The sequence below is a fragment of the Trichoplusia ni genome, chromosome 12 (genome assembly GCF_003590095.1).
Source record: "Trichoplusia ni isolate ovarian cell line Hi5 chromosome 12, tn1, whole genome shotgun sequence".
In the NCBI taxonomy this organism is placed as follows: Eukaryota; Metazoa; Arthropoda; class Insecta; order Lepidoptera; family Noctuidae; genus Trichoplusia; species Trichoplusia ni.
The window spans coordinates 7623665-7636456 of NC_039489.1; the positions used below are offsets into that span (position 1 = coordinate 7623665).

Below are 12792 nucleotides of genomic sequence, written 5' to 3' on the forward strand. Positions count from 1 at the left end.
TTTCTTTCGCAAGTTTGATTTTCTTCAGCCTGTTTATACGGGACCATCAGTCTCGCGAGACTGACACGCACTTGACTGTTTTTTTTATGTTTTTAAATTAAGTTTAGATTAGGATTAAGTTCACACCCATTTTCTAATTTATGATAATCTTTAATTCGTCTTCTTAACACCATGTTTTGATTGCAAACGGCTATCTCAATAAAATTGGTTTTAATTTAATCTTTATCGACATAATCTTATAATCTTTTATTTCTATCTATTAAATCATTTTTGGCAATCTCAGAAAGTTCAAGTTCTTCAGTACTTTCCCTTTCTTGTTTTACTTTATCGACGGGTTTGGTTGCTACAGATAGAATTATGACACAAAGAATGTTATAATTAGGAGAAGAGAAATTTCAGTCCCATATTTGAAGTTTTCGATCCGTTTTCTCTTCTACTATGATTTAATCCGCAGTCTTGGTCATTTCATTCTTTATCATATAAACTTCGGCATTGCCATCTTTTGTCTCAAGATTCTTAATTATACTAAGTTTCTAACTATAATTACTGTTTCTAATTGTTTGTAGTTCTCATCTTTATGAAGACATATTTAGGTTTATCCTGCCGATGGTCCGTATTGACTTTTACGATACAAAAGGATTATTTACAGCCGTCGTTTGTCTTGATTTAAATGTTGCTTTATTTAACCTTATTTATTAGTTGTCTTTCTAGATCATGATCCTGGTTTCACATTACACTGGTAGACATACTTTGGTTTTAGAAAATTGTTTTTAAGTGGGTATTGTCTCTCTGCTAAGCACAGGCCTTTTTATGTAGGCAACTGTTGAGCATTGATCACCACGATTGCTCACTGCGGGTTGGTGATTACAGAATCCAATATGTGGAATCTAAGTTTTATCCTATTATTTTACTTCACCGTTTGTAAGAAATTCTTCTATAGCGGATAAATTAAAACTTTTAAACAGATTCTCTTTATTTCTGTAGATGTTAGTACAATAGTCACACATTTTATTGCTTCATTGAATACTGACACAAAAATGACTGAACGTCAAACAGAAGTCTCGGTTGTATTCATCAAATAAATCATTGCACCAATAAATTATATGCATTTGACATAAATCAAAAACGTATTTATGCCAATGTAAACCCTAGTGCGTTACATAAATCTGTTTTGTTTTTCAACCAAATGTCAAACAATGTTCAGTGCAATGAGAAATGTAAACAAATATTATTTATGCTAGGGATGTGCTATTTTTAGAACGTTAGGAATATATTTGGAAATAAAACAAAACGGTTAAAACACAACACGTACGCTGTTGCGACATCAGTTGTTAAACAAATATGTGTTGCAATAGTTCATATTTTTAGTTTGTTTTTGGGAATATTTTAAATTGCACATAATTATATTTTTTATATTTTCTTCAGTGCGATCATCTATTATGACAGTTGATATTTTGTATCATGTTCTTAGACTTATTGTTGAAAGACACTGTTTTAAAATTAAATAATATTGTCATTAAAAGAACCTAGAACATTATTGCAATGGATTAGATTTGAAACCAGTATGCAAATAACTTTGATATCATAAACGACTTATTTCAATTATTTTTAACTCCATGCTCAAAGATAAACTAGCAAACTATTAGAAGAATTCAAAATAATATATTATATCACACTCAAAAATGGTTCTTGTAGAGGCAGATTATTTTTTAATCAAGTTTTTTTATTAATATTTTCGACATAAAAGTTAAGACTTTTGCAAATCTTAAAGGAAGTGACGGATAGACGAAATATGTATAATGATAATAGTTTATCTAGCCTCGAATTTATAACACGATGTACCGTTAAGCGTACTAATAGTTATAATATCAACATTAAACATGTCTTTGTAACTATTGATAATATTGATAAAACTATTTGAATAGAAGATGCTATTGAATGATCTTATCTTTTACCAACTGACAGAATATGCATAGATGCCACATTATTGCAGAAATGTTTGTATGTAGAGTTGGATAATTTACGTTTAGATAACGGAAGGCAAGAGTTAAAGATATTTTTGGTGTATCGTAAATAATAGTAACTTGGTGGACGAATAAAAAGTTTGAAAATTATAATTTGGTCTAGAATTTGACCTGAAATGTCGAAACGATTTACTAAATTACTTGAGTAAAAAGAGAGTTAAAGAAATATTAATACAAAACACTTTCTATACAAATGACACGATTTGCGCTTGCGGTAAGTACCGGGTTCGATCGTAGTCAGATGTAAAAACGTACTAACTAGAATTTAAATTCGTAAATTAAAAAAAAACATATTTTTAAATGTAGATTTAAGATTATTAACATTAATAATTGACTTACCACCAGTTCCCCGTAACAGCTTGGATAATCAGTAGCAAAGTACACAGAACTTTCCAAATAAGCTTCATGGTGCCAAAACTTCAACGTACAATGTCACTTAACAAACATCCTATTTAGTTAACCACAAAAGTTAAACTCCCAACACTTCACATTAACACCGCAAAATATAAACAAACTGAAACTTTAATTTTTAACCGCCAACTTAAATATAAACAAAAAACAACCACCAACAAAACCACAAAGTCTAAATAACAATGTAATCACTGTAATGCAAACAGAAAAAAAAATACCAAAAAGAAATAAAAACTTTTTAAACAAACTTTGCGAAAGTTTACTTTTTCCAGCACTTTTAACAAAAACAAAACTATCGACTCGAGATACCATAGATCGTTTTAAAATTCGAACTGTTAGAAAAATCGAAAAAAGATTTTGTGTGCAGTCGCTTACGTTTGGACGCGACGCGCTTGCGATCCGCGCGCATTGAAACACAAAACCAGACTGGCTTGCTTTAAGCCGTTTGTAAGTATTCCATAGGATTCTCAGTAAGGGGAAGGGTCGAATCGGAGGGCGTGTAGATGCAGTACACTGCTGCACGAATTCATCCTTCCGAGCCCTTACTACGAACCACGTAAACTTTAGAGACCGGAATGTCGGTCTCGCGAAATGTCAACGGGCATTTACACGAAAATAATCATCGAGTCGTGTGAAGTTGCGACAACTTGTAGTAGGATTGTGTGCAGCAGAAAAATGTCTGCGGTCATCAATTGTAGGCTTATCCTCAACTCATGAGGTTAATACCTTGAGTTATTATCATTTTTCAAATTGATTCGCTGATCGAAAGATATGATTTAAAGGCGTTAGTGCCAAACAAATTGTATTTATTGAGGAAATTATGAGGACCTTAAGGATTTAAATCCGAAATATATTTTGTTTAAGCCTTTGTGTATGTTTATTTCTTTAATAAAATTATCCCAGATAATCTTTTGGGTTCGACTATTTATTTTGACACTAAAATCTAATCTTGAATAATAACAATAAACATTACAATCACTTTGGATTTATGAAAACGTCCTTGAACCAATTTGCGAACAGGAATCTTTATTTAGTGCAGTCATTACGGTGGAGTTGCGCAAGGCTGCATTATGGGCCCTTTATTCAGAAAAACGTTTTGTTCCACAATAAATATCTCACCGTTCCGAACAATTCTAAAATGAACGCTAAACCTAATTTGCTTATCTTGGCGCTCATATCTATTACAATCTATGCAAAGCTTATTAATTAGTTTGCCCATTTATGTAGTGCGGACGTATAATTAATTTAGATCATTGAAAGAGTTCGTCTACTGTCCGTCATATATTTATTAATAATAGCGTCGAACTTATGTCTTAAACAGACTCTCATGATAATACAATATACGTCGTGGAAGTATACATAGATGTTTGACCATAGGCATGATAAAACATTAATTTATTCACTTGAGTCATACATTTTCATGACTATAAGAGATATAATTACTAATAGTTAGTTTATCAAGTGTTAGTAGAAGTACTTTAAATGTTCCACTTTTTATCAGTTTCAAAACCTTCACTTCACACTACATTTTAACATGCGAAGCTTTTAGCAGATAAAAACATTTAGCAGATGTCTTGACATACCTTCACGACTTTGCCCATAACTAATTTTAGAGAGCCGATCTAAAAAAACTCGTGGAGGGTAAAAAACGATAACAATAGGGTTTACCTGCAGCCATTTTGTTTCCCGTGTTTACGATCGCAGTAAAACTGTAATTGAAGCAGATCAAACGGACCGACGGGCTGACTTAACTGTATAGAATATTGTAACTAATATTTTGCGGTCTATTTTTAATAAAGAAAACAATAATGACCCTAATGACTATATTAATAAGGAAAATAAAAATTTGGAGCATCCGCAATTTCAATTTGGTTCCATAGATGCAACTGATGCATTGTTCAACGATTTTGAACTTTAACTGAATGGCAGTAAGATTTATAGTGCCGTCAACATTAACAATGATATTTGCAAAATGATCGCAAAGATGTCAATTCGGATTTAGATTGAATTTTATCAGGATTAATTTCAATTGTGTCCCAATGAGATTAAAGTTGATAATTGAATGAAAGAATTGGAGCAAGTGGAAAGAATGTTATTCGATTTTCTTAACAATTTAAAGTATTTAAAGTCATCATTTAAGTTGGAAGTACGGTATGCGATAGGAAATAAATAAAGTGATTCAAAGTGATTGTACGGTGTCACTGTAGTATGTCATTCAATTATATATTTTTCATTTGTTTTGTAAGGAACTGTGGACATACTCAAATAGTTGGAGAGGTGTTAAGTTGAACTAAAGATAAATCGTTGTACTGAATAGAATGTAAAGGAAGTATTTAAATGCAGTGATTACTTAAGGATAATAAATATTTTTTGGACCTTTGTGACTAGAAAAACTAGGTACCTACATTCGTTATGATGATGTTATGATATGTTCGTTATGATGATGAAGAATTACTGATGATTTAGGGACATTAAAAAAGTGACATTATGAAATAAAAGCCATCTAAACGCATGCCGCGTGGTCTGGTCCCAAGTAGAGATAGGGAACCGTGGGAAGATTTGGGGGAGGAATTTGCCCAGCTTTGGGACACAGTGGACTTGATACAAAAAGTCTAAAAAATCATCAACCAATTTTACCAAAATACAGAAAAAAACAACATTAAAAACGAACTATCAAACTTATAGTTTTAACTGATTAGAAATTCCAATAGAAAAACCACACGAAAAATTTATCACCGTAATTTAGACCTGAACGTTTCCAAGACAATTTTACTCAAACCAACCTCATTCAGACTATCTCAACGCGTCCTACATCAGATCATTATTATAGGCCGGTCTGCAGACCGATCTTAACTCCTACTTCCCTTTATATTTATAAAAGTAATCCAAGGTTTGTGCGAGGAGTAAATAGTCTTCAATTGTTACTAATCTGTGTTAAAACGTTACAAGAATTGTTTTGCACCATTATTTCATTAGCTAGAATATTTCTGCAACTATGTCACTGATGTTCTTGTTCGTTACAATGTTTAGTTTGTATAAACTAACTACTACAGGGACGTAGGACGTATTCAAGTTTTTTTTTTAATTTGACCTGAATATTCAGTTATGACTTTCCTAAGATGGATTCATTATATTTTTTTTCAATAAAGGATTTTCTACATTCCCGCTTACTTGTTGGCATCGCCGTCTAGTTTCCGGAGTTCTTAATCATGAGCTGATGCGGCGGAGGTTTCGATCGACGAAGTTTTTAGGTAAACATAATATATTGGATATAATGATTAATGGGATTACTCCATAGACTCCAGTTCCCGATTGCATTAAAAAATTTGACTGTAGGTCTATTTAAATGTCTCCTAATTAAAATTGAGATGGTATCCTTTACCTACCATTGACTCATACAATCTACAATTCCTTCTGAAAAACATCGAAAACTGTATTAATAGCCAACAATAGATCCAAAACACATTCCATCGAACGAAAACGAACAAATCCTAATAACTAACATAACTCAATACATTTAAGTTGTTAGAAGAAAACGCATTGAAACATCTGCCAACTTCATTTGCGGACGATATAACATGAATCGTTCACAAACTGTTTGAGATAAGGGTGGATGTGACAGAAAAATATAAGTTTGTCATACGGTAACTGGCAATTACGTTTGATATCTGTTAAGGAGACAGAATGAACAAAACAATAACATAAAAGAATCGATATTGCGAGATACAAATGAATAATCTATAAATGCCTTTAAGACATTGATTGGCAGACTTAGGAATGGGATAGAGGGGGCGTTTACAATTCTATATTCTTTTTTTTTAGATAGACTTGAGCGTGATGTGTCGTGTGTATGAGTCTGGTGCGTGATGAATTTCCCTGCATTCCCACGAACCGAGCAAATGCAGTAAGAGTCTGACACTACCCGTTTTATCCCGAAAAGAGGTGGGTTTCATCGGAATTTAAGAACTCGTAAGCCGTTACTCTACCACATGTATACATTTATTATTTCTTGTGTTAGCGGCAACAAAAATACATACATAATCAGTCTTTTTTTTTATTGTCTGGCTATTACGGTTTGTCAGATACAGTCTGTTGACATAAAAGAAGCAGAGCGCTGGATTCCGTTTTTGCCCTGAAGGTAAGGCACAAATATATTTGTGAGCATAGATAGAAAAATACGGACAGTGGCTATCTTGGACTGATTTTCATCAAACAGTCAAGATCACCTCGACTGATTCAGTTTTTAAATTCCCCAAACGAGATCAAAATTTGTGCATCCATGCGAAAGCTATGATTCCGCAGACAGACACACACTCGTAAAACTTATAACATCCTATCCTTTATACGTCGGAGGCTAAGAATGTTTAATGATGATTGAAATCAATTTAAATGTATATGAATAGAAAAGTCAGTAAGTTATGCTTTAAACCTTACCATAAAAACTGTCGTTAAACAAAGTAAGAACATAAATAGATAACAGGATATTTTATGAAAATGTACCTTTAAAGAAAACTTGTGGTAGTAAAATATTTGCTTAGCAACTGAATCTCATCTCTGTAAATTTTATTTGTTTTAAACAGTATGCTTACCTGAAAGGAACATTTTCATTATTGTCCGTATTATAAAGAATACCAAATAATCCTTCAATACTGACGGCCCACCGCCATTTCTAAAGTAATATTATTTCAAACGTGGAAGAGTGACAGCGCGCTACGTGGCATAGTGGCATCCCTTTCCCACAGCGGCAATTTTATTACTTCAGTGGTGGTACTCTCTGGAACCTCTTGGTGACGGAGAGAACTATCGCTTAACCATCTTAAGATGAAACAAAATATTAATTTGTGTAGAGTATTCAAACTTACAGGCAACAATAGTCTATTGCTATTGATAGTTGAAAGTAGGAAAGGCTATCCGCAATTGGACAGAAGTTTATTACTCCTGTTGCAAACATGTAGATCCTTGTGATCTTAACTTTTTTAAATCTTTTGTAATTTTCCGTGTGGGAAAAACGTTGGAATACGATTTTTCATTGATTTAAACAAACATTATAATATCGGTGTGAAAAGGTCTATCTTTCAAAATAAACTTCGTAGTCGTTTTTCAGGGATATTGGTAAATTATAAATGCGGTTGACGTCGCACGGCGCTTCGGGTTTAGTCAGTAAGAGTCTGATACTACCCGCATTCTCCTCCTAGGAGGTGGGTCCCTCCCTAACCAAAACAATGGAGAACTCTGTCGAGTCTTATTGGTTAATAATCACCCGAGAATTTTACCCTTCTCAATAACCTGGGCTTACAAGAATGCGGTGCAAACCACCACAATAAAATACCCATCCGTTGCAACATCACTCATTATATTAATACGCTAAATGTATAAGAACAATTTCCTTAAATAAAATTAAGATACCTCTTAAATCCGAACGTGCCATCTCTATCCATTTCGAACTCTTCGCCCCGAAGTTAATACGATCCAGTTATTAGGCGAATAATAACTCGACATATTCCATAGTCAGCCAGTTCCTTCGATATCATCTCTTACTATTTTTATTTTATTCATAGGGATTGTGTCTTTATTCTTTTGTTTACTTCGAGCGTTCCCGTCTGCGTTTAGTAATATGTGTGTTTTTGTTTTTTGTTCGAAACTTTCGTCAGCATATTGAAGGTCGTTGGTAGAGGTAGATCATTCATCGGTAATGGATTGCGTATGACCTATTTCCGTGTCACTGGATTAAGTGATCTGCGTGCAATAAGTTGTAACTGCTATTACTTGTTTGATTTTGTAGTTCGGAACTGTTTCTTGGAGTTACTTCATGTACATTCATCCTTAGTGTACTTCATTTTTGATCCTTTCAACTATTTATCTATCGGTAAACTTGGTATTGAAAACAATCCGAAGGGTTGAGGCAAAAAACAGAGTACCTCTATACCTTGCTTCAAATAAAACCTACTTGCGTGACGTAGATACAAAATACGATACGTTAGTCATACATATTTCTATACTACATACTCTTAGTCAAATTAAATTTTATGACTAAATCCAATAGAAAAAATATGTGAAATTTAAGATTGCAAAAACTTAAATACTAGTTATCGAAGCGAAAACTATTCAAATTCGGATTTGAAAATTAAGGCGGAGTAGATGTTGAAAAGAAAATAATCAGAACCTTAACAAGATTACAACAGAAAAACCTACATCAACAATAAGTAGTTATTTTCTTTTCCTAGATCTCTTAAGTCAAGGAACGCTTACCCGGAAACTCAAAAAGGACATTCAATTAAATAATTGGCCATAGGACATTAGGACCATAACGAGAAACATTTTAACACTCAAAGGACGGACGCACGTCTTCAATTAGGTCGTTCTTTACCAGGAACCAAAGAATTACTTGAGCACAAGATCCCATCTAGGTTTAAAGGTTTTCTAGGAACAGCTAGCTCATGAGGTCTGATAAGGTAGAAAGTGCCGACTTAAAAGGAACATTATTCTAGTGACATGTTTCGATTAGTGCTAGCTATGAGAAGGGAGTATGTACCTAAGGTAATGAATTTTCGCTAACCTTGACTATTCATATTTCTCCTCACGCACAAATATGAGTTAAAAGAAAATTAGATGAGGTACAAGAGCTACTGCAGGCATACAACTTTTATCACAAGAAATTTCTGCTAGCTAACCTTTTAAAGTTAAAGTAGTGACATGGTTATCCTTGTGTACAAAACAAAAGCTTAATGATACCTTTAGGCGGGTCCTTAAATCCAACATGATTTCTAAAGGACCAAAACAATACGCTGTTATTTTTAATTACGTTTCTCTGGACAAGTAAGTATCCTCAGTGTACACGCGTACATTTCTATCTACAAATCACGTGAAAAACGTAAAGAATTCGAGGCCAATGCAAGACAGGAAGAATAACCAGACTAAAGAGGCGTTTAAATACTTCTCAAAATATATCAAACATTCATTCACTGACTCAACAACGAAATGGAAATAGAATCACAAACATATGACGGCTACTCCATCTATTGGCAGCATATGGACAGCTACTGGATGGTATTACATGCGGTTTAACGATGGCCTGGCGAGTAAGTATGGCCCGAATAATAACACAACGCGCAGGTAAACGAGTATCGTTTACACTGAACTGATTTTTACGCTAGTGATGGGGTAATTTTTCGTGGAGAAATATCGATAAATTTATGTTCGTTACTTCGTGTAGCATCGAATTGTTGTATTTTAATATACCATATTTTTCAGAAATAATTTTGAGTAATGTTATACTTTTTTAAATATTTATACTATTCCTGTTTACATTAAAGTAAATCAATCGACTCGACACAATTAACATGCACTTATAGTGTTGGGCAATAGGGTAATGCAAAACCCAGTCATGTTTATCGACATTTTATTACGTCTATTTACTTCATTTATGTTTTGTGTTAACTCGTAACATTTATTTCTTGTGAAATTTATCGATGAGAAACCATTAAATCTAGTTTAAGGAATTTAAGCGAGAATTATAAAATGACTAGCTGTTGCCCGCGACTTCGTCCCCGTGGGTAGAAGATATAAGTTATGATTAATACCTGCCCTGTTTTTTTTTCACATTTTCCATTGTATCTTTGCTCCTTTTAGTCGCAGCGTGATGGTTTATAGCCTAAAGCCTTCCTCGATGAATGGTCTATTCAACACAAAATTTTTCAATTTGGACCAGTAGTTCCTGAGATTAGCGCGTTCAAACAAACTCTTCAGCTTTATATATTAGTATAGATTCCAAATACCGAATAAATACTATAGCTTCCGAATAAGTACTTACATCTCTATGGGAGATTGAATAAAAAAGTCATGTAGTAATATAGTGGTTCATGGTGGAATTAAAATAAAAAATCTCCAAGCACAGTTAATGGAATACACATATATTTTCTAAGTAACTGTTATTTAAGTTGAAGGAACGTAAGCCTACAGGTTTAACTTACAAAACGTCTAATGAACATACATACATACATATGTACATACATCAATATCAACGCAGGTCTCTGTATATTAAATTCTACTCTTGCCTTACCCATCTTACTTCAAGTTAGTATTACTACTTGTTTTTAGTACTTCTGTGGTATTCCGTATCTGTATTCTGCTTTGTATGCAAAAAACCGGTCAAGTGCGGTCACCCGACACTGAAAGATATGTACCCTGTCACCCCCACAAATCATTTAACGCAACAAACGTTGCCTAACCATGAACTTAAACTTTAGTATTTGTAGTTAGAGCAGCAACGAAAACTTTATCAATAAAAAATTCAATAGTCCAGCTACAAAATGTGCACTCCTTTTAAATAAACAAACACCATGTAAAGCGAACAGTACCTAAAATAAAAAATCTAAACTATCGATACAATTCCCAAAACAGACTTTCCCAACACTACTAGTCTATTTATTTATCAAAATACTGGCTTGTATCAGCGCTCAATCATCGCACTGTTTTCCTATCAATCAACGCTTCGAACCAGACCCATCCGTCTCTATAAAACATACGTGTAAACTTTAAAATGTATATTGTACGTTTTTACAACCAATTAATATGTTTATTCCTATAAAACCAAAGTAATTTACAGCTATAATAAAAGTCGCTGTGAATTTGTTTAGCAGAATTTTTAAGTTTTCTATTTTTTGGTAGCGTTGATTGGTATGACCTTATTAACTGGTGTTCTTTTGTTATTGTAGCGATTTATTATTAAACTTGGTCTTTTTGTGTGTTACGTTTGGCTTCAAGTATCATTTTGTTTAAGGGCTTTCTAAACTCATATCGGAAATGATAGGTCACTGCCTGGCAAGATATTTGCTGAATACGATTGTTTCTTTGACTTCGTCGAAGCTTATTATTGTATATCATTTTAAATCGACTCAGTAATGTAGTGATCGTATTTTTTTTGTAAATTTTATTTAGAAGAAAAAATATTTGTACGTAAGTACCGTAACAATATTTTTTTGAAGTTCTAATATATTTACACAATGATTATTTATTTATACAATGTATATCTTGCAGTTTGTTCTTATTTTATGCATGGGAAAAATCCAAAACATAGACAAGCAACAACTCATAATTAAACTGACAGCTAGATTTGACGTAAAACATTTTCGTCAGAACTAAAACAATAAACGTTTTAATACGCAATCGAATTGTGATTTTAACGTCACACGTAGTAATGTTTACAAGAGTATGAAATATTTGGCTTCAGACTAAACAATCATGAAGTGTCTGGGCATTTGACTGATGGATGTTTACTTAAATCTTAGCTCATTACTGATTGATTGGACAGAATGATTTGGTTAAGTTTTTGGTCGACGTTTTGTTAGATTCAGATGCGTTTTTTGGGATCCGCTAACGCTAGGGTGAAAACGGTAAACTATTCAATGGAGGGGCACTACCGTGCTCCCAGATATTGCATCTCAATCAGAAATCAGAAATCATTTATTTTTCTTAAAAAAAAAATTGTCTATTTTCTAACCTTTTATCTATTTTTCTTATTTTTTATCTATCTTTTATCGTTTTTTTTTTCTTTTGGATAATTATATGAATGAGTGAGTGTCGCAGGTCCGACTCGCATTTGACTTGTTTTTATTGTATTCCGTAGGATCGTTTTTATATGTTCATCGGCTAATAACTTACTTTCCAATATATTTTACACGTTTTATTTTACGCAAGATTTAATAAACGACCACTAACCATTTACCTATAAATAATTATTGAACCACAATAATATCAAATAATTAATTAAAACAACCCGACGTTCCCCTCAATACCTATTAAAGTCGCTCAACGTTCAAACAATAACCGTCCATTCGGCCATGTTGTTTCGTTGACGTTTCGCAGCCGCCATTTTGCATCGGGTTGCATTTGAAACGAGAACAAAGCACATTGAGTTTCCACACAATAGATTGGTAAAGTGATATGTATGGGCGCTAATTTGATGTTTAATTTGTAAGACCACACACACACACAAACATTGTAGTCATATTGCTATAGTAATGTGTGTGAGTAGTTTTGTTTCAGTATATTTGTAGCGTGTTTTGTACTATCTATTATATACGTATTATAAACTTTTTGTTAGAGAACTTGCAGTGTGAATCATGTTCTTTTTTTTCAATTTAAATAAAATAAAATTAAAATTCGTTTCATTTCAATGTCTAACATTCGCGTAAACCTAAGAAACCACAATTTAAATAAAGTTACGATCTTTCACTTTATAAAATTAAAAAACGCAACAGTTTAAAGATTGCTTTGGTTTTAAATCCCACTAAACGTTTGATGACAATATTGGACATCCGTATTCTTAGCGGTTGATGATTCCATAAAGTTTCCATCT

At 33.1% G+C, this 12792-nt stretch overlaps 1 protein-coding gene across 2 annotated transcripts in view; it reads right to left on the bottom strand.

The window, feature by feature from the left end:
- LOC113499194 (protein Wnt-1-like) overlaps positions 1 to 2876 on the bottom strand; it is a 79662-nt gene extending 76786 nt beyond the window's left edge. Inside the window, exon 1 of one of the 2 annotated variants that reach the window (XM_026879567.1) lies at positions 2364 to 2876. In XM_026879567.1, the coding sequence (XP_026735368.1) occupies positions 2364 to 2431 (68 nt within the window). In that variant the 5' untranslated portion in view covers positions 2432 to 2876. The remainder of the gene's footprint in view (positions 1 to 2363) is intronic. The other variant, XM_026879568.1, reaches the window with a different exon arrangement.
- Positions 2877 to 12792: the final 9916 nt, after the last annotated feature.